Source organism: Caretta caretta, chromosome 1 (assembly GCF_965140235.1).
Source record: "Caretta caretta isolate rCarCar2 chromosome 1, rCarCar1.hap1, whole genome shotgun sequence".
In the NCBI taxonomy this organism is placed as follows: domain Eukaryota; kingdom Metazoa; phylum Chordata; order Testudines; family Cheloniidae; genus Caretta; species Caretta caretta.
The window spans coordinates 348060581-348082167 of NC_134206.1; the positions used below are offsets into that span (position 1 = coordinate 348060581).

General features: G+C 48.4%; 1 protein-coding gene across 1 annotated transcript in view; it reads left to right on the forward strand.

Moving 5' to 3' along the window:
- The window catches only part of LOC125636600 (uncharacterized), a 115563-nt gene that overhangs the window by 31997 nt on the left and 61979 nt on the right, over window positions 1-21587 (forward strand). The window contains exons 22-27 of the mRNA XM_075126911.1: window positions 4-273; window positions 3721-3837; window positions 11923-11988; window positions 15892-15972; window positions 16077-16127; window positions 19938-19982. Coding sequence (XP_074983012.1) covers window positions 4-273; window positions 3721-3837; window positions 11923-11988; window positions 15892-15972; window positions 16077-16127; window positions 19938-19982 — 630 coding nt within the window. The remainder of the gene's footprint in view (window positions 1-3; window positions 274-3720; window positions 3838-11922; window positions 11989-15891; window positions 15973-16076; window positions 16128-19937; window positions 19983-21587) is intronic.

Below are 21587 nucleotides of genomic sequence, written 5' to 3' on the forward strand. Positions count from 1 at the left end.
TAGGATGTAACAAGCCAGAAGAAACCTCTGGTTGATGGGGCAACAGCCATCAGTCTTGGTGACTACACCGAAGTGGAAGTAATGGTAAACCAGACGCGCTCATGTCAGAGACAGCCGGAGGCTAAGAAACGGAAAGGCAGCCTTAGACCTCTGAATGCAACCCGGCTACAAACTAGCCAAGAAGAGCCCACTACAGGGCAACAACATACTGCTGAAAATACTTCTCTTGAGTGCCAGGAGGTGGATGGGTCAGTAATAAGGGAGAATGAAGAGGTAACATTTAAAATCCCCTTGCCTGCTTAGCATATATTATATTTGGTTTATATTCCCAAGCTAGACCTGTTTGCTTAGCATATATTATATTTGGTTTATATTCCCAAGCTAGACCTGTTTGCTGTTGAGCGTCTCACACACCAGGTCAGACCCAACAAAGGTGTTTCTGTGGAATTTATAAACAGAGACGTTCCCTGCCTCCAGTATCTTCCAATTAACCCCAAATGAGACCAAAATGTCCCCACAGGCTCTCAGAATATTGCTTCTGATGCTCATTGAGGTGCCCACCTCAAAAAGCCCCATTGTAAAGCAAAAGGATTGGTCAAGCAACCAAAGGAAATGGGCTGACTTGTCCATACCTTTCTGAAGACACCAACCACACAGCTTGCTTCCTTCTAAGGGCCTCATGTGTGGAGAGGGTGACATTTATATAATTTTCTTATTTCCCAGAATGCCATGCCCCAAGCCAGGACTAAAACATGGCAGCCAAGAGGGACTACATTTGCTAGCCGTCCTGCCGTCTTGGATCTCAGAGTATCCCTGACCCTGACTACTCCCTTTCTCTGTCTGCCAGGGGAGTTCCAGACCACCCTACTCATGAGACTCCCAGCCCTGGGATCAGCTGCATGAGCCTTGTCATAAACTTCAGACTGTTTCCCCACAGTTAATTCCTTCCCCTCAGCGCCTTTGCCTCAAGACCCAGGGGAATTTTTAAGTGGCAAACATGGGACAATGTAATGCTGGCCCAAGAGCACTCCCTTGGAAGTCTCAAAGGGCCTACTTAGTCCATTGCAGCCAGTGAGGACTGTGTAGCCTACAGGAGAGCCGTCACCCACCACCACAGAGAGATTCCGGTCATGGTCTGTGCTGGGATTTTTAAAATTAAATTAGATTTGCAGAGAGGTGCAGCCCTAGACACAGACATTCTCCTTTTATCTTCAGCACAAGCAAACATGCCCTGCTCCAAATATTGTCCCAATCCTGGCCAAGAGGGATCGGCCCTGAGTGGTCTAGCGCTGAGAGGGCAGTTCAGTCTCTGCCCACTCCTCTCTTGGCCTCCATCGAGAGTGGGTGCTAGCTGCCATGTGGATACAGGACTGGTTTTGAGATTAACAGAAACCCTGCCTGGCTGATGGAGCCCGCAGATCAGATGGTGAACTGCCGAGTTTATAGGGTCCCAAGAAATCTCTTTGGTTTTTGTGCTTAAATTCAGCCCTTTGCAGACATCTGTTTGCTGGGAATTGAGCTTACCTTGTGTGACCGGGGTCCCAGTGGGGGCCAGCTGAGGTTACTCAATTAGGGTGAACTGCAAAGAATGGGGCAGACAGACCCCAAAGCTGGTGGATATTCCAGTACTTAGATTTACCAAGCCAGCATAAAACAGCTTCTTTATTACCTTACTGGTTGCCCAAAACCCAACAACACAGTTCCCTTAAAGCAACCCAGCCTCAGGCCTCCATCCAGGTACTTAAGTCAAATATGATGAAGATTTCTGAAAGCCATATTTCATCATATTAAGAAAAGGTTCTACCAATCCCACAGGATCGGACACGTTACCTCCCAGGTTAATGAATATTCCAGATCTTACCCAAAGACACGCTACAGCCAATTCTTATTAACTAAACTAAAATTTATTAAAAAAGAAAAGAGAGAGAGAGTATGCTTAAAAGGTCAATATACAGACAGACATGAGTTCAGTTCTTAAGGTTCAGATTCATAGCAGAGATGGTGAGCTTTGTAGTTGCAAAAAGTTCTTTCAGAAATAGTTCATAGGTTATAGTCCAATGTCCAATATCATTGCAGGATGTTCCAGCTTAGGACTGGAATCTCAGTCCTTATGGCTTAAGCTTCCCCTGTATGAAGCCTCAAGTAGATCTGAGATGAACAGGATCAGGACCCAAGGGTCTTTTTATACAGTGTCCTAGCATCCACTTGACCACGCAGTCCTGGGTAAACAATAGGCTTTTGTTGTAACCTTTTGCTTTCTAAACACCACCAGTAATTAGTTACCCAAATTAACAGAGGGCAATTTATCCATTAGGCAGTCTATCACAAACTTCAAAGAGACATATAGACAATGACATTACTTCACCCAAGATCCATCTAAATGTTAATATTCCCATTTGAACTCTGAATTAATAGGTATAGTGACAGGAATTATCTGTTTACATGGCTAGCTTCTAAGATACACACAATTAGTGTCAAGTATCAGAGGGGTGGCTGTGTTAGTCTGTATCCACAAAAACAACGAGGAGTCCGGTGGCACCTTAAAGACTAACAAATTTATTTGGGCAAAAGCTTTCCTGGCTAAAAACTCACTTCAGATGCATGGAGTGAAAATTACAGATACAAGCATAAATATATCGGCACATGAAGAGAAGGGAGTTACCTTACAAGTGGAGAACCAGTGATGACACTTCTAACTTCTAACAATCAGTAGCGCAGCTGGGGGGGAGCGGGGCAGCGGCTGCTCCCCCACCGAGCAGAACTGGTGCCTGTTTAATTCTTTGGCGCCTTTTACATTTTTACTCACCCGGCGGCGCTCCGGGTCTTCAGCAGCACTTCGGTGTCGGGCCTTCACTCGCTCCGGTCTTCGGCGGCATTGCGGTGGCCGGGGGGGGCCCTTCAGTGCTGAAGACCGGAGCGAGTGAAGGACCCGACGCCGAAGTGCTGCTGAAGACCCAGAGCACCGCTGGGTGAGTACCATGGGGTGGCGCCTCTTTTTATCTCCGCTCCCCCTGTTTTTTCCACCTGGCTACGCCACTCCTAACAATACAGGTTTGCATTTCAAAGTTCTAGCCTATCTACCATGGATGGCCCCCGTTACCATTCACATACCTTTCTAACACGACTTTAAAGGTGGACTTTGGGTCATTCTGCCTGCAATAGGGTAGTGGCTGGGCCCTCACCTGGAGTGTGAATAGCACAAGTTTAAGTCCCTGATCTTCTTGCCTCTCCCACATCCCACCTGAATGCCCTAACCTGATGGCAGTTCTGGTCTTTTGCTGCATCTCTGTGGCCAGAAAGTCCATCCTGGACCTGCAAAACCTTCCCCATGACATTTTTGTCAAAAACGATATCGTTCCCTGAGAAGTTTCGGTTTCAACGAATCGGCATTTTCTGACCAAAAAACATTTCTTCAAAAAATTCCCACCCAGCTTTAGCCATAACTAGCCTCCTGAGCGACTCAGACTGCCCACGGTCTGCTTTTAAATAATACTCTTGTTGACAGCAGTGTGTCCTGATTTACGACAGAGCGCTCAGGAGTCGGTCACCTTGGCTGTGCATCATTGTACGTATAGTGTTTAATTGATCGTCATATTGCTACTGAATATCTGCTAAAGGGAAAGTGTATGTGTGAGAGAGTAATAAGAGTTCTACCCCATGTCCTGTATGTGACATGGGAGAGACGTGGTGCCTTAAAGAGAAATAACCTGCCTTCTTCAGGCTCGGCAGAGCCCAGCTGGTCTTGCTCTGGGGTCGGAGCCTCCCGCACTGGGAAACATTTCTGCGGAGACGCCAGAGCCCTTGAAGAAGAGGAGGAAGGAGAAAGACGTGAGCAGAGTAAGCGCTTTGTGTGGAGATGTATAACAATGCCCATTCGCTGACTTTCAATTAATCTCTTCCCATACATGACCCTAAAATTGACACTAAGGGAAGCTGCACCCCAGGGGCTAGCGTTGATTGTTGGGGATCTACAAGAAAGTTTTGCTTAGGCTGGACATTAAGAAAAGCTTCCGAACTGTCAGGGCAGCTAAGCACTGGGACAAATTATCTAGGGAGGTTGTGGAATCTCTGATAATGGAGGTTTTTAAGACAAACACGTCAGGGATGGTCTAGATACTTCAACCTGCCTCAGCGCAGGGGACTGGACTAGAATCATAGAATCATAGGACTGGAAGGGACCTGGAGGGGTCATCTAGTCCAGTCCCCTGCACTCCTGGCGGGACTTAGTATTATCTAGACCATCCCTGACAGGTTTGTCTAACCTGCTCTTAAAAATGTCCCGTGATGGGGATTCCACAACCTCCCTAGGCAATTTATTCCAGTGCTTAACCACCCTGACAGTTAGGAATTTTTTCCTAATGTCCAACCTAAACCTCCCTTGCTGCAATTTAAGCCCAATGCTTCTTGTCCTATCCTCAGAGGTTAAGAAGAACAATTCTTCTCCCTCCTCCTTGTAACAATCTTTTATGTACTTGAAAACTTATCATGTCCCCTCTCAGTCTTCTCTTCTCCAGACTAAACAAACCCAATTTTTTCAATCTTCCCTCAGAGGTCATGTTTTCTAGACCTTTAATCATTTTTGTCACTCTTCTCTGGGCTTTCTCCAATTTGTCCCCATCTTGCCTGGAATGTGATGCCCAGAATTGGACCCAATATTCCAGAAGACCTCTTGAGGTCCCTTCCAGTCCCATATGTCGATGATTTCTAAGATCCTGAGCCTGTCATATGCACTGGCAGTCACACTAAGGAGCTTTGCCTGGCTGAAGAAATCCCCTTGGCCCCCAGGTCAAACACATGCCTTCTTTCCCATGAGTGAGGCCGTTGGCTGCTGGACAAATCTCCTCCCCGTAACACCCGGCTGGCAGCTGCAGCTCCGGTGTCTCCAGTTATCGCAGCTGTGCCGCAGTCGTGTGGGCGGAGGCAGCCTCTCCCCTCGGGAGGCCCATGCCAGTCAGCCCTGCCTCCGTCAAAGGTGACACCTCAGCCTCCACCACAGACTCTGCCTCCAGTGAGGCTCCTAGATCTCTGGCATTTTGTGCTCCCAGTGAGATGCCCCACAGGCTGGACTGCCTTTAGCTTCTGAGAGGGGGGGCCCCCTGGAGAGTGCACCGGGACTAATGTCTTCTCCAGGTGATAAGGTCGCAAATCATGATACCAAGGTCCCCCCGTTCCTGAAGAAACAGTCCCCGTTTCCTGGGCTAAAGGACTGTTTTGTCCACTGCTGCCATTCCCTTGTCTAACAGCAGCTGAGAATCTAACCAGCCCCCTGTAAGAAATGCAAACCTTGGTGTCAAATGATGGACACGCTCTCCATCAAAGGGGCAGATAGATTCTTCCCCATAACTTTTGGTCACTTTCCCTAACCTACCCGTGTGAGGTCTGCCTTGTTCGAATTGAGCCTCCGACAGCTGACTCCCGTGCATGCCCCAATCTAGACCAAACGCTGGGCGCGTTGCTCAACCGCCCGGGAAGTAATGGAGGCAGATTGTCAAAAGAGCTCAGTGTCCCGTGTCCTGAATCTTCTTAAAGTCCATCCATAAGTGCTGCAACGGGAGCTGCTGGATCCTGAGCACTTTTGAAAGCCTGAGGTTTATGTAGGAGCCCAGATGGGAGCTGAGTTCTGCCCCACATGGTGGAAATGGAGCCCCTTAAAATCTGCCCCTGAGCGCTTTTTGAAAACCTTGGCCCTAGAGCCGGCCTCCATAGATGAGCTGTGGCGCCATCTTAGAATGGCTATGGCGGAGTTCAGGGCCAGATGATGAAACTGGTGTAGCTCCATTGGCTTCAATGGAGCTGCGCTGATTTACACCAGCTGAGGATCTGGCCGTGTCTCTGACTGTCTTGGAGCTGCACAGCTCCGTCCTGTAGTTAAATTGGCAGCGCCATGTCATGACTGATTGGAGGTCTAACCTGGAAATAATGCCTTTGTTTGAGCTGAGTGGCACTGCGCCTTTAAGAAAAGGCAATAACAATACTTAGGACCTCTACCGTGCTTTTCATCTTCAAAGCACTTGGCATGTATTGACAAGCCACCCCTGATAGGGAAGCTGTATCCCTGTTTTACAGAATATGGGGAACCGAGGCACAGGGAGGGTAAGGAATTTGCTGAAGGTCACAGTAGAAGTCAGTGTCAGAGCCTGGCTTACGAACTCCTGAGGTCCTAGCTCCGCATTTTCTCGGCTTCAATCCATTGGACCAGGCTGCCTCTGACTTGCTGCCTTCATTCTCTGCTGTGCTCAGCCAGGCTCCATCCAGAGTCAGAATATCACTTCCCAGGAAATGGGTCCAGGGAGCTTCTGGCACCCCTGAAGAAAAGGCCCTAGGGAGCGAAGGAAGGAGAAAGGAACCAACAGAGTAAGCCCTCTGCACAGGCAGGGGGTTGGCACCCTATGCCGTGTCTGGAAAGCCGTGAGTCTCCCTTCTCCCACCTGAGCCTGGTTCTGGGGGCCCTCGGGCAGGGACTTCAGGGTAGGAGCAGGAGATTTGAGGCTTTCACTCCTTCTATGTTGGCATTTCACACCTTTGTATTTCTCTGCCCTTCTGCATATGCCTAAACTCCATCCCCTTCTCGGAGCCTGAAACAAGCCACTTTGGTGTGTGCGTAGCCCAATGCCTGCAAGCCACCTGACAATAATAAACCAGCATGTGCAGTCTTGTGCCCCGAGTGACCCTACACTGACAAACAGCTCAGCAGCTCTCCAGCAGTAGAACATGAGAACCAATGGTCCCTCTAGCCCAGCATCCTGGCGTCCAAGAGTGGCCGAGGCCCTATGCCCCTGTGGGCTAGTGATAGGGCTAAGAGAAGCACAGTAAGGAAATCCACTGTCATTTTCAAGCATCCAGGTGTTTATTAGCGAGAGAAATATTGTTTTAGAAAATACTGGGAGATACGCTGGCTGGGCCCTTTGAACTGAGCTGAAAACCAGTGGTGTATCCTTACAAATGCTGCTGCAATGGGCCGTGGGTTCTGCGTAGTTCCCGGCAATGATACACATCAGGAAGAAATCCAACCCTGATTAGAACAGACCCGTTGAAGACCTGCTGCCACTCCCCTCGCTTCGTGGTCAGTCTAGATGATCTCCTGAGGTCCCTTCCAACCCTGGTATTCTGTGATTCTGCATAAAGCCCTGCTCTGTCCTGAGATTTCAGAAGGAATTCAGATGCAAATCAGTATAACTGTGAGCTAGCGGTCAGGGACCACTAGAGGGCACCCAACACACACAGGCCTGGAACATATCATAGAATCATAGAATATCAGGGTTGGAAGGGACCCCTGAAGGTCATCTAGTCCAACCCCCTGCTCGAAGCAGGACCAATTCCCAGTTAAATCATCCCAGCCAGGGCTTTGTCAAGCCTGACCTTAAAAACCTCTAAGGAAGGAGATTCTACCACCTCCCTAGGTAACGCATTCCAGTGTTTCACCACCCTCTTAGTGAAAAAGTTTTTCCTAATATCCAATCTAAACCTCCCCCACTGCAACTTGAGACCATTACTCCTCGTTCTGTCATCTGCTACCATTGAGAACAGTCTAGAGCCATCCTCTTTGGAACCCCCTTTCAGGTAGTTGAAAGCAACTATCAAATCCCCCCTCATTCTTCTCTTCTGCAGGCTAAACAATCCCAGCTCCCTCAGCCTCTCCTCATAACTCATGTGTTCCAGTCCCCTAATCATTTTTGTTGCCCTTCGCTGGACTCTCTCCAATTTATCCACATCCTTCTTGAAGTGTGGGGCCCAAAACTGGACACAGTACTCCAGATGAGGCCTCACCAATGTCGAATAGAGGGGAACGATCACGTCCCTTGATCTGCTCGCTATGCCCCTACTTATACATCCCAAAATGCCATTGGCCTTCTTGGCAACAAGGGCACACTGCTGACTCATATCCAGCTTCTCGTCCACTGTCACCCCTAGGTCCTTTTCCGCAGAACTGCTGCCTAGCCATTCGGTCCCTAGTCTGTAGCTGTGCATTGGGTTCTTCCGTCCTAAGTGCAGGACCCTGCACTTATCCTTATTGAACCTCATCAGATTTCTTTTGGCCCAATCCTCCAATTTGTCTAGGTCCTTCTGTATCCTATCCCTCCCCTCCAGCGTATCTACCACTCCTCCCAGTTTAGTATCATCCGCAAATTTGCTGAGAGTGCAATCCACACCATCCTCCAGATCATTTATGAAGATATTGAACAAAACCGGCCCCAGGACTGACCCTTGGGGCACTCCACTTGATACCGGCTGCCAACTAGACATGGAGCCATTGATCACTACCTGTTGAGCCCGACAATCTAGCCAGCTTTCTACCCACCTTATAGTGCATTCATCGAGCCCATACTTCCTTAACTTGCTGACAAGAATACTGTGGGAGGCCGTGTCAAAAGCTTTGCTAAAGTCAAGAAACAATACATCCACTGCTTTCCCTTCATCCACAGAACCAGTAATCTCATCATAAAAGGCTACATATGTATTGTAGCTCTGGGAAAAGGTTCTCCAAATTATGGGAACGGGCAGGTTTTAAGAAATTACTAACTTGGAAAAGCCTCCAGTTCCAGATCTCTCCTGCTGGCATATTTGTCTCTATTTCACTTCCCTGATTTTCCTTCTCCCTTCTCCAAGGGATATTTGAATGAAAACAAAATTCTTGTAGCTCAGGAGCACAGTCCATGAGCCAGATGTTCCTACACTTCTAGGAGGGTTGGCCTGAGAGTTCAATCTGGCAAAGATCCAGCGTATTTTAGGAGCTTCTTGGTGCCTCTCCCTGGAGAGGAAAGTCTTGTGGTTAAAGGGCTACAGCAGGAACCAGTAGATCTAGGTCTATTCTGTGCTCTGTTACTGATGTCTCCCTGTGACCTTGGGCATGTCCCTTAGGCCTCGGTTTTCACAAGTTGCTCCTATTTTGGGGTGCTTCAGTGGTAGGGTGCCCAACTGGAGAATTATCAGCGGTGCTGGGCACCCACTGCTCCCATTCATTTCAATTGGCATTTTGGGTAGAAATCAGTCCCCAGGGGTCTCAGGTTTGGCACCCCAAAACTGAGGCTCCCCAAATCCTTGGCTACTTCTGAAAATGTAGACTTCAGTCCTGCAAGTTGTTCCATGTCAGCAGACCCATGGGGCTCCATGCGGAGGCCACCCACACGGAATAATTCATGGGCTCAAAGCCTTAGGCTGTAACCTTTCTGTGCCTCAATGTCCCCATCTATAAAATGGGGGTGATAATACCTATTCATCTCCTTCACAGCGGGATTGTGAGGCTAAATGTATCGATATGCTTAGATACTGCATATCGTGCCATAGCAGTGACTCTGAAAAGAATATAGGGGTGATAGAGAACAAGCCACTGATCCATGTGCGATGCTGTGGCTAAAAGGAGCTGCTATGAGCCATGGCTGTGTAAACAGGGAAGTAGCGAGTAGGGAAGTGATTTTTACCTCTGGGTAGGGCCGTGGTGAGACTAACACTGGAACGCTGCATCCAGTTCTAGGGTCCACATTTTTAAAAGGCTATTAAAAATTACAGCGGGTGCAGAAAAGAGCCACAAAAATGATTTGAAGTCTGGAGAAAATGCTCTATGGTGAGCAGCTTAAAGAGTTCAGTCTGGTTAGCTTGTCAAAAAGGAGACTGAGAGGTGACTTGGTTACACTATTGTGTAAGGACTTTTGTGGGGAGAAAATCGCAGGCACTAAAGGGCTCTTTATTCGAGCAGAGAAAGACAGAGCAAGGGCCAATGGCTGGAAGCTGCACCCAGACAAACCGGCCTAACTGGTGTCTACATTTGGCACAAAGAGATTAGCCACTCAAACAAACCGGGAAGGGGGAAAGCGGATTCAGGGGTGGTGGAAGCTTCCTAAAAGTGTATGTGGGGGGGGGCACCAACACCAAACTGCGGCCCCACCTGTGCTACCCCTCCCCCTGAGGCCCCCCTCCAACAATGCCCCTTCTCCCTGAGGCCCTGCTCCCATGACGCTTCTTCCCCCAAGACCCCACCCCTCACTCGCTCATCTCCTACCTCCCCCCGCCCCCGTTGCTTGCCCTTATGGCCGTTAAAAAGTGGCAGGGCCGTGACTCCCTCCCTCCCCCCTGTACTAGCACCCCTGGGTGGATTCGTCATCTCTTGTTGCCTTCAGCTCAAAATCGGCCGCCCTTCTGGACGCTGCGCTTCAGCCAAACACAAGATATTCGTTAGTCAAACACAGGTTATTGGCGGGCATGCCAAACCTGCGGAAAAAATGCAGAAATTGGGCTTATTTTTGGCTTAATTGGCTTGTGAGTTGCTTGTTGGCTAGTTTTTGGCTTGTAGCTTGATGCCTGATTGGCTTGTTGCTTGTTGTAGCTTGTTGCTTCTTTTTTTTTGATCGGCTCCTGGAAAGCAGGGGCAAGGGGCAACCAGGGGCAATGCGGGGAGAGAGTCAGGGGTGCACAGCGGGCCCACCACAGTCCCAAACTGCAAGCCGGGGGGATCTAGTCACATGGAGTGTTGGGGTTCTTAGGGATTGGCTTGTTCTGGCCTTGTTTTGAAACGGGATTAGCTTGATTTTGGCTTATTGTGAAAGTCGGGGTGCTTATTTACCATGTTAAAGTTGGCACCTGTGGTTACTGGACTCAGCTGGGTGAAATGTTGTGCCAGAGGCCAGGCGAGATGATCTAATGGTCCCTTCTGGCCTTCTGTGAATCCGTAGAAAAGCCTATACATTAAATCAGGATTCCTGGGTTGTAATCTTGTGTTCAGTTCCTATGGCAATAGTTATGGGCCCATCCCTGCCAACACTCACTCTGGAGTGTGATCTCACTGAAACCAAACCCAGAAAATTCTGCCTTCAGGTGAGGAACAGTGCAGGGAGCAGAGAAACAGCTAGACCAAAAATACCCTACTTTCATGCAAATGACCCTTGCATCATGGAGGCAGTGTTGTTTCTACAGATGGAACATTTCCCAGGAGCTCTCAGTAGGTCGACAATAGGCACTTCCATTCTGACAGCCAAACTAAACCCTCTGAAATGCCAAAGCTCATTCTAATCTCAGCTTCAGAGCAGTCTCCTGCTGTTGATTTAGATGTAAAACTCCCCTTGACTTCATTGCAAGTTCTGTGTGTGCAATGGTGGCAAGATACCAGCTTCCCGCTCCTCTTTACTTGCAGCGTGGCTCCGGTGTCTTTGGTTAAATAACTACATACCCACCAGGGGGAAATACAGCTAGAGATAAATATAGCCGGTTGTTCTCCCCATTAGCAGCAGCTCTAATCTGGAAGCATAACCATTAAAAGGTTCATGGGGCCCTTGACAGGTGTTGAATCGATAATAACCCTAGCAGTTGGCTCCAGAGGTCCAATTTCTTGGTGGTAGAAGAGTTTATTAAAAGTGGGCTGTGGAATCAAATGAACTTGGTCGGAGAGAAAAGCAAAGCCAACCCAAGTAGTTGTGTCATACATAAGAACGGTCGTACTGGGTCAGACCAAAGGTCCATCTAGCCCCGTATCCGGTCTTCCGACAGTGGCTAATGCCAGGTGCCCCAGAGGGAAAAAACAGAACAGGTAATCATCAAGTGAGCCATCCCCTGTCGCCCATTCCCAGCTTCTGGCAAACAGAGGCTAGGGACACCATCCCTGCCCATCCTGGCTAATAGCCATTGATGGACCTATCCTCTGTGAACTTATCTAGTTCTTTTTTGAACCCTGTTCTAGTCTTGGCCTTCACAACATCCTCTGGTGAGGAGTTCCACAGGTTGACTGTGTGTTGTGTGAAGAAATACTTCCTTTTGCTTGTTTTAAACTTGCTGTCCAGGATGGGTAGTAGAAGTTACTTTCCTCCATTTGAGTAATAACAGAAAGAGTACTGCCTGAGGCCTCCTGTCCAACCATCTTGGCCACTGCAAAGAATCCTATAGTGCCAACCCCCAGAGAGCACCCAGCCTGAATTGTGCTGTTTTCCTCTGCAGCCTGATCATTCCAGGGGAAACGATGGTTCTTCTGAAGGAGCTGATACAGTCCTCTCAGACATAAAGGTAACAGGCCGCATCTGCTCATCCTTGCTTAGCTCCTTCCACATCCCCCACTCCACAGGAGGTAACAAGTTTCAGTTCTTGGTGAGCTCGGCCTTGCTCCTGGAAATTGCTCCACGCAGGTCATTGAAGTCAACATGGGCACGATAGCAAAGATGCACAGAGCAGCTTGCAGGCCTGGAGCCCTTGAGATGAAAGATTCCTGCTGTAGTCCCCATAGCTATTATTCTGATTCTTTATTTGTAGCATGTAGGAGCCCCAGTCATGGACCAGGACCCCACTGTGCTAGGTTCTGTAAACATGGGCAAATCACTTCACTGCTCTGGGCCTCAGTTTTCCCATCTGTAAAATGGGGATAAAGATACCTCTTTTATAAAGCACTTTGAGATCTACTGATGAGAAGGGCTAAATAAGAGCTGGGTATTCATATACAATTATTAATATATTAACAAACAGACAGTCCCCGCCCTGAAGTTTACAATCTAACCTAATCTATCAAGTCCCTTATCTTTTAAATTATGTCATTGTAGCAAGCACAATTAGTATTCACTGTAGTTAAACTGTATAGCTTCTGAGTGGTAGCCGTGTTAGTCTATATCAGCAAAAACAATGAGAAGTCCTTGTGGCACCTTAGAGACTAACAAATGTATTTGGGCAAAAGCTTTTGTGGGTTAGAACCCACTTCATCGGATGCATGGAGTGCAAATACAGGAGCAGGTATAAATACATGAAAGGATGGGGGGTTGCTTTACCAAGTGTGAGGTCAGTCTAACAAGTTAATTAACAGCAGGATACCAAGGGAGGAAAAATAACTTTTGAAGTGGTAACAGAGTGGAACCATTTCAGACAGTTGACAAGAAGGTGTGAGTAACAGTAGGGAGAAATTAGTATTGGGGAAATTAAGTTTAGGTTTTGTAATGACCCAACCACTCCCAGTCTGTACTCAGGCCTAATCTGATGGTATCCAGTTTGCAAATTAATTCCAGTTCTGCAGCTTCATGTTGGAGTCTGTTTTTGAAGTTTTTTTGTTGAAGAATTGCCACTTTGAGGTCTGTTATTGAGTGACCAGAGAGATTGAAGTGTTCTCCTACTGGTTTTTGAATGTTATGATTCCTGATGTCAGATTTGTGTCCATTTATTCTTTTGCGTAGAGACTGTCTGGTTTGGCCAATGTACATGGCAGAGGGGCGTTGCTGGCACATGATGGCATATATCACATTGGTAGATGTGCAGGTGAATGAGCCCCGATGGTGTGGCTGATGTGGTTAGGTCCTATAACTTAAAAAACTTCAACTTTGATGAAGTGGGTTCTAGCCCACGAAAGCTTATGCCCAAATAAATTTGTTAGTCTCTAAGGTGCCACAAGGACTCCTCGTTGTATAGCTTCTGTTTATCACCCTCTTTTCACATCCTTGTAACTTTCCAAAATTTTCATTTTTGGGGCTGAAACTTTCCTCTCTTGGTAAAACCTTCCAGGTAGGAAAGTGGGTATTTTTTCCCCTAGAGCTTTTCAGCAAATTCCTTTGGGTTATCTGGAGTTTGACAAAGTGATGGGGGTTGGGAGAAGGAACCAAACCACTGCTTTAAAAAACATTCTTGCAGATATCATAAAATCCACCATCCTAAAGGGCTTGCTAATTACCGTTCAGTGTGGTGCTCCGGAGATGTCTGGGCCGAAGCTAGGGGATGAGCCTGCTACAGCTTTGGCTAATAGAGCTGGCTCTTTTAGCAGTACAGGTTCATGGTTTAGGATCCAGAGGTCACAGGTTCTGTACCTGCTGCTGAAGACCTACCTGGGCTCCAGGCAAGTGGTATGTCTGTTGCATGACTAGGAATGGGTAAGACCAATGGGGCTCATTGATGTGGGAAATTGCCACAGTTGAGCTGCAGTGGTGGAGATGGACATGCAATTCTCTTACCACATAGCTTCTTCTTTCATAAACCCCTCTTATGACGGAACGACTGGTGCCAGGAAAACACTGCGAAACTCAAGCCACACAGGAAGTGTCCAATCCCTTTGGGTCTGGTGCTTGTTCACATGGACAACGTTCAAATTTGTCTTGCACCAACAGGCTGGTCAGTCAGTTATTAGGTGCACGAGGACCCGTGACCATAATCTCTACCATTCACCAGTGGTTCCCCAGTCTCATCTTTCCCATTTCCAAGAACTCCCCCACTTCAACTTTCTGTGCTGTCCATCCCCAAGTGGCTCTGCCTTTTTGTCCCCTTCTGAGATGTGCAAGGATCATGAGCTGGTAATAAACTCAGAGGTACAAAAGAACCATAAAATATCAGGCTTGGAAGGGACCTAAGGAGGTCATTTAGTCTAACCCCCTGCTCAAAGCAGGGCCAATCCCCAATTTTTGCCCCAGATCCCTAAATGGCCCCCTCAAGGACTGAACTCACAACCCTAGGTTTAGCAGGCCAATGCTCAAACCACTGAGCTATCCCTCCCCCCCAGGTTAACTAATTAAATTAAAGCCAGTTAACTAATTAAATTAAAGCAAGAACTAGTGGGAAGCTGGGAGAAATACTATTATTTTGCTTTTTACTTCACTTCATTTTATTTTGGGGGGATGCGAAGAGCTAATGCATTGATTTGATCAGTTTGGTTCCCAGTGAATTATTCAGTTATTATTATTTATTTAGGCGTATTGCAGCAATGCTTAGGAGCCCAGTCATGGCCCATTGTGCTAGGTTCTGTACCAACACAGAATAAAACCAGAGGCCCTGCTCCAAAGAGTTTGCAATTTATTCAGGGTAAAATCCCCTTCTGTGAAGAGGGCTTGACTGGAACAAAGTGCTGTCCACTGTTCGTGTGTTGGCCATCTGCATGGGGTCAATTTCATCCACACTTCCTGTGACAAATCACTTTCAAAACATTGTAAATAGCCGACAGAAACCACTGTGGGGCTTGGTCCCAATATTTTGATGCTACCGTTCTTTTTCTCTGAGGCCTGATATTTCTATCACGATGGGTTAGATTCTGATTTCCTTCGTCATGTCGAGTAGCACCTTATTCCATGGAGAGTCTCATTAAAGTCAGTGAGTGATGTACATGCATCCCAGGTGAAAGTAACCGGTCTTATTTGCTTCATAACATGCAGTTATGTCTGAGAGGAAGAATGAGCTTGTGGTTAAAACACACGGGTGGGAGTTTAAAAAATGGGGTCCTCGTCCACAGACAAAGACCTACGATCCACTGGGGTTGAGTTTATTTAATCGTGAATCACTCAATTCCTTTGTTTTCATGTTCTGGTGGTTCATGGTGCGTGAGAGCGGCGTGGGGAGTAATGTCTGGCAACGTCTAATTTTCTCACTTTCAAAATGCAGGAGCAGATAATTGGGTGCAATTAATATGGAGGAACTCCTACAAGTATTGAGTGTTTACTGCTAGGGAAGGTGACCCTTAGCACAGTTCCTACCTTATACATCTCACACGTACTCTGTCAGAACATCCCAAAACACAAGCTTTGCAAGCATCTGTGAGTTGCAGATTAAGCCATTCCCATCTGGCCTTTCGTCTCTTGGTGCTGCCTTTGGCCATTAATGTTCCAGTGATTTCAGGGGTCCACTGAGCACCACATCAGGTGTGCTGTACCTAGACTCAGCTAGTGCACAGAGCATCACTGCAGTGGTGTGTTACCTAGACATGGTTGGTACATGTAATAGCCCAAAAGGTAGGTGCATTCTTCCTGGACGTACCTGGTATCCTCAGCAACGCCACCGGTGAATTCTACATGGACGCACCTGGACAGTTCAATGACAGTCCGACAATTAACACTGGCAATTGAAACATGTGGGCTTTTTTGAAGTAGCAGTAAACCTATGGCACGGTGTGAAATTAAATAATAATCCAACTTACGCATCTGGGTGCTTTAAGGGATGCTGTTTTCCTTCAAGCAGGAAAATGCAGATCCAGTTGACGGCCCGGAGTTAACAAGCCGTGTTAGAGTCAGAAGAACGGCTGAGCGACAGAGGCACATGGTAAAGCCCCCTGTTCCCGCCACCTCAGTCCGTTTTGCCTGAACGCAAAGCAATCAACACTGCTTGGAGGGAAGCGGTGATAACTCCTTGTTGTCCCTATACAGGCTCACTCACCTGGTCCCACTGGAGTTCAGAAGTCCCCGGCTGGATATGTGGTAAGCAATGGCTGAATATCTGGAGTGTTTGCAGAGATCGTGCGTATGAGATAGACACGGGGGGTAACCGCCCTTGCTGCTTTCTCGCTCATTAACAATAGTAATACCCCTAGGTATTACTGTAATACGAACAAGCAGCCGCCAAGCCAGTGTCCTTTGGTATGGCTAAGTGCTCCTCCCAAGAGAGATGGGGAAGGGAAGGGTATGATGCTTAAAGAACACAAGAGGAAAAGAGAAACCAACGTTAATCACTGCTGGAACACAATGACCAGCTTTGGGGAGGTTTTGCGTGTGCAACAGATATATCTATAAAATGTATATATACACCCCCCCCCAATTATACACAGTTGTTTTATTGTGGTTACGTCTGTCAGATTGGACATGTGAAACACTCTAAACAGTTCTTCAGCATTAGAGCAGGGCAAAAATCGGGAGCGGCAGAAGGTCCCTAAAAGTGGGGGGGCCACTGGTGCCCGAACTGTGCCCCCCCTGCTGCCCCTTCCCTCTGAGGCCCCACCCCTGTACCACTCCTTCTCCCAAGGCCCCGCGCCTACCCCACCCTTTTCCACAAGCCCCTGCCCTCACACCGCACCTTCCCTCGAGGCCCCACTCCCACTCCACCTCTTCCCTGCCAAGACCTGACCCGTGCTCGCTCCTCTCCACCCCCTACCCCATCGCTCCCTTATGGCTGATAAAAAGTGTGTGTGGGGGGGCATGGCCCCCTGCCGCCCCGTTCCAGCACCTTGGCTGGAACTCTCACTATTTCTACCTTTGGTTTCATCCCAGATTGGGACAAAGAGTTTGGATATCCAAATTTGTAGTGGAAAAAAATGTGTTATTTGGAAAATGTCAAAATGATTCACTTTGAGTTGGTTCAATGTTAGACAGCATCTTCTTATGGTGCCGCAGTGCTTCATGGGAGTTGTAGTTTGGATGCCACATGCCCTTATTCTCCTTTATTGGCTGGGCTGCCTGGCCAAACTACATCACCCATGATGGACCTCAGTCATGTGACTCTCACAATGCACCATGCAGCTCAGTCAGAGGGAACCTGCGCTGTCGGAAAAATTTCTCTCTGATGATTTCTGACCTGCTCGCTTGCCAAAACATGGGCCCCAGTAGAATGCTTGATGAAAACTTTAAAGGGACAGGTCACATTTGGCCTGAAAAGTCGGTTTGGTAAAAACTTTTACAGAACTTAAGACTGATATAAATGTTCCCATGATTTTTTTTTAAAAAAAATCTTAGTGGAAATTGATTATTTTAAACAAGAAAGGTTTCCCCTACTATGGCCCTGGTTCTGCAGCTCGTCTGGTGGAGGGTCCTCTCAGACTGCATGAATAGGAGCACTATTTTTTGTTAAGGAGGAGCAAGATACTGTGATGAACCTATTGCCATCCCTATGAGGGCAGAGTTAAGATGACACAGTTGTGTGTGAAGGAGCATCTTAACTGGGCATTTCCTGCTTTATGTACGTTCCTTGTTGGGATTTTGTCTTGCAATGCCAACATTCTTTATGGGGAGAGGTGTGGAGACCTCAACTGAGCATTTACTACCTTTCTAACCATTGGGTTTGGGGCTCTGAAATCTTTTATTCCTCAAGTGCATGAGGAGCAGAAGCCACCTGAACTCCAGATAACCAGGTTTGTTGTGAGTCTATCCTAAAGTTTCACTTGTTTTCCTTTTCATTGCACTTGATCACACTGAAAAATCAGACAATAGGCTACATTCTGCTCTCGGTTCCCACAGCCTAATTTTGGAACAGCTCCAATGAAATCCTTTTTGTGTCATTTGCCCCTATGTTCAATTGGATAAGGCTGCTGCTAAGTGACCCCAGATAAGTGTTCACTGATTCCTGCTAAGATGTAACCTGTCCACTACATGCACCCAGTTCACCACGGTTGGCATCGGGATGCAGTAAGAATGAATTGTTGCATTGATCGTGAGAGGTATAACGTGCCTCCATGTTCAAATAGTTCTTTTCCACGTCTTATGGATGAAATATCTCTGAAGTACGAAATATTAGCATGCAATCATATGCTCTCCTCCCAAAACCCCCTCTTCTTTTTTATTAAATTCAAGACCTATCCAGGACCTCAAGGCGCAAGGAGGATCAAGGTGATATATTTATTTTATAGAGCTGTTACTACAGCCCCGTGCGTGTTAGATGCAGCTGGTTCTTCATCATTCTATCCATAATCTCCTCTTCGATTGTGTGTGTCTGGGGGGGGGCTCTATTTTCTTTTTGCAGAAGCAGGAGTCAGACACGGTGGATCCAGAACAGGTGCCGTTCCAAGGTCAAAAGGTCTGAGTTTTTCTTTAATGTTTTAACAAAACAAACAAACAAACAAACACCCCACCCCCACAGAATTGGAGCTCCGTTGTAAAGCTGAGTGGAAAAGCCTTTACTTAAAGACAAATTAAATCCTTTAAGAGCCCAAATAATCATCAGCCTATTGGGCCTGACTCCCCATGGCCCTATGTCTTGTAAAGCCATTTACACTGGAGCAAAGTGGGGTGTCGGCTCTTTTTGCTATTTATTATTTGTATTTTGGTACCATCTAAAAGCCTCAGCTGAGATCAAGGGCCTCCTGTGCAAGGTGCTGTACATGCATATGAAGAGTTTCAAGTCTCAATACATCATACAGAGAAAAGTGGGAGAAAGGAGGTAGTATTATCCCCATTTTACAGATGGGCAGCTGAGGTGCAGGAAGTTCAAAGTGTATGGCTACACTGCACACTAAGCCCAGGCTTTGACTCAGGTTTGAGCCCAAGCCCTGCTTCCGTCCACACACAAATCAGTCTGACTTGGGTCAACCAGCACTCAGGACCTGGGTTCTGTGACTTGGCTCCAAGCCCTGTTATTTTGCACTGTGGATGCCGATCTGAGCCAGAAGATCTGTGTAGTGCAGTCTGGATGTGTCAGCATGGCTATGAGATCCAGGTGCAGCAGTAGTAAGCCACAAAGCAGTGGGGATGCCCAGGCATAGGCTTGGAAACACCAAGTGCACAAACTCAGCTCCCACAGACCCGGGTTTACAATGTAGGGTAGACATAACCTCGGCTGGCCCAGGGTCATTGTGGCAGGTGAGGGGATGCAGCGGTGCCTCATTTGTTAGTGTTGCTCTCCGTGTTTGCAGGAGAAACCCAAATGCAGATCCTAGCAGGTGAAAATCATCACTGGAGCTTAGCTCGTGATGATGCCATCAGAAGGAGCACCAGCCCTCATGCAAATTACAGCCCTGCCTGGGGGAAACGCCCTCTGATTGGCTGCCTCCCCCACTTCCCTGCCCTCTGGGGAAGAGCAGCCAGTGAGGGCTGCTGCACGAAGCAGGCAGAGCTCTCGCGCTGCCCCTCAGGAGACGTAGCCCGGCCTATGGAAGAGGCCCCTAAACTACAGCTCCCATGAGGCACTGTGGCAACATTTCCAAATAGTTCCAGTTTTCAGCCAGTGTTTTTCGGCCTCAAATTTCCACCAAATAATCAAAAATTTCCTTGGAAATTTCAGACGAGAAGGGATTTGGGGTTTTTTGGTTGAAATTTTCTTCGTGGGGGGAAATAAATCACATTTCACCCAGTTCTACCCTATAGGCCCCTCTCCCTGTGTTAGAATAACAGCCAATCTCCCTTGTTCCCACCCACACCACAACGAACGTACCTCTGCCCCCTCCATCATCTCTCTACTCTAACTCTGTGTATTTCCATTGTGCCCATCACTGTGGTATCTCGGCATCAACTTGACAGATTCAGGGCTCTGGTCAATCACTGAGGTTAGCACAAAGGAGTGAACAGCAGCTTTTTGATTTATAGGGAGAAAAGGGATCTCCCGGAGCCAGAGGAGACAAAGGAGAAAAGGTACCTTTCGATTGTTTTGTGTGTTGAAGCAATTTTTGACACAGGGAGTGACTCCCTGGCTCCCTAAGGGGCTGACCTGGCTATCCATTGCCAGCCGCCTACTAACTGAAGTCCTAGGTGGATCTGGAGTCCAGGAGATTTAAATGGGGCCCCAATTGCTACGAGAGTGGTCTGTGTCGGCACATACGTAATTCGTTAAAGATCAAGTGCCAATAGATAGTGCCCAAGAATACATCTGCCCCTTTCTCTTGCAGACCTGAGTTCCCTACTGCCTTGGGCCTTCTGTTTGTGCAAAACGGGGGTGCAGTGCTACCAGCTCGGAATGGGGAGCGTCTCACAGCCTCTTTGCACGCGTGGAAAGGACGGTGGAAGGTGCAAGGCAGTGGGACGTGGGCCCAGTCTGTCCGGCTCAGCAGCAGACCTCAAGCAGGATGCCCTGAGGTTGTTGCTGTGCTGATCCAGGAGCTCGTAGCAATGCATTGTACTAGGGGATGTGGCCTTTTTTGTTTCACAGATTGCTCTAGACGAGGGGTGGGCAAACTTTTTGGCCCGAGGGCCACATCGGGGAATAGAAATTGTATGGTGGGCCATGAATGCTCACAAAATTGGGGTTGGGGTGTGGCAGGGGGTGCGGGCTCTGGGGTGGGGCTGGGGATGAGGAGTTTGGAGTGTAGGAGGGTGCTTTGGGCTGGGACTGAGGGATTCGGAGGGAGGGAGGAGGATCAGGGCTGGGGCAAGGGTGCGGGAAGGCATGCAGGTTCCGGCTGGGGGTGCGGGCTCTGGGGTGGGGCTGGGGATGAGAGGTTTGGGGTGCAGGGGAGTGTTCCGGGCTGGGATTGAGGGGTTTGGAGAGTGGGAGGGGGATCAGGGCTGGGGCAGGGGGTTGGAGCATGGGGAGAGGCTCAGGGGGTGCAGGTTCTGAGTGGCGTTTACCTCAAGCAGCTCCCGGAAGCAGTGGTATGTCCCTTCTCTGGCTCCTACACGGAGGCGCGGCCAGGCGGCTCTGCACGCTGCCCCATCTGCAGGCACCGCTTCTGCAGCTCCCATTGGAGCGCTGGAGGGGGCCATTGGAGCGCGTAGGCACCGGAGCAGGGCCATGCCAGCTTCTGGGAGCCGTGTGGTACGGCCCCTGACCCTGTGCCACGGCCAGAGCGCCAGAGAGGGGCTGAGCCAAGTGGTGCAGCCCGCAGGCCGTCGTTTGCCCACCCCTGCTATAGAGAAATAAACAAGGTGGAAATATTCAAATGTTTCAGGATGTGAAGGAGAGGGGAACGTGCTTCTCAGTCAGGGCAGGGAAGCAGCACAAAGAGTCTTGCAGCAATCTCACTGCAGACCAGGAGAGACGATGGGCTGGTGTGAACCCAGGGTGAAGAGCGGGAGGTACATGGGATCATACAACAGTTCCCACCAACTGTCGGTGAAAGACCGTGCTAGACAGGGCTTTTAAGCCACGTGTCCAGCATCTAGGGCCACTGAAGTGGATTGCACTGAGTCTATGCCATGCCATGTGTATCCAGTGAGTGGGCTGATGCATAAACCAGGATGGGAATGCCACGACACGGCCAGCAATCATGAGATTGCTAAAAGTTTGGTGGCGCAATAAGG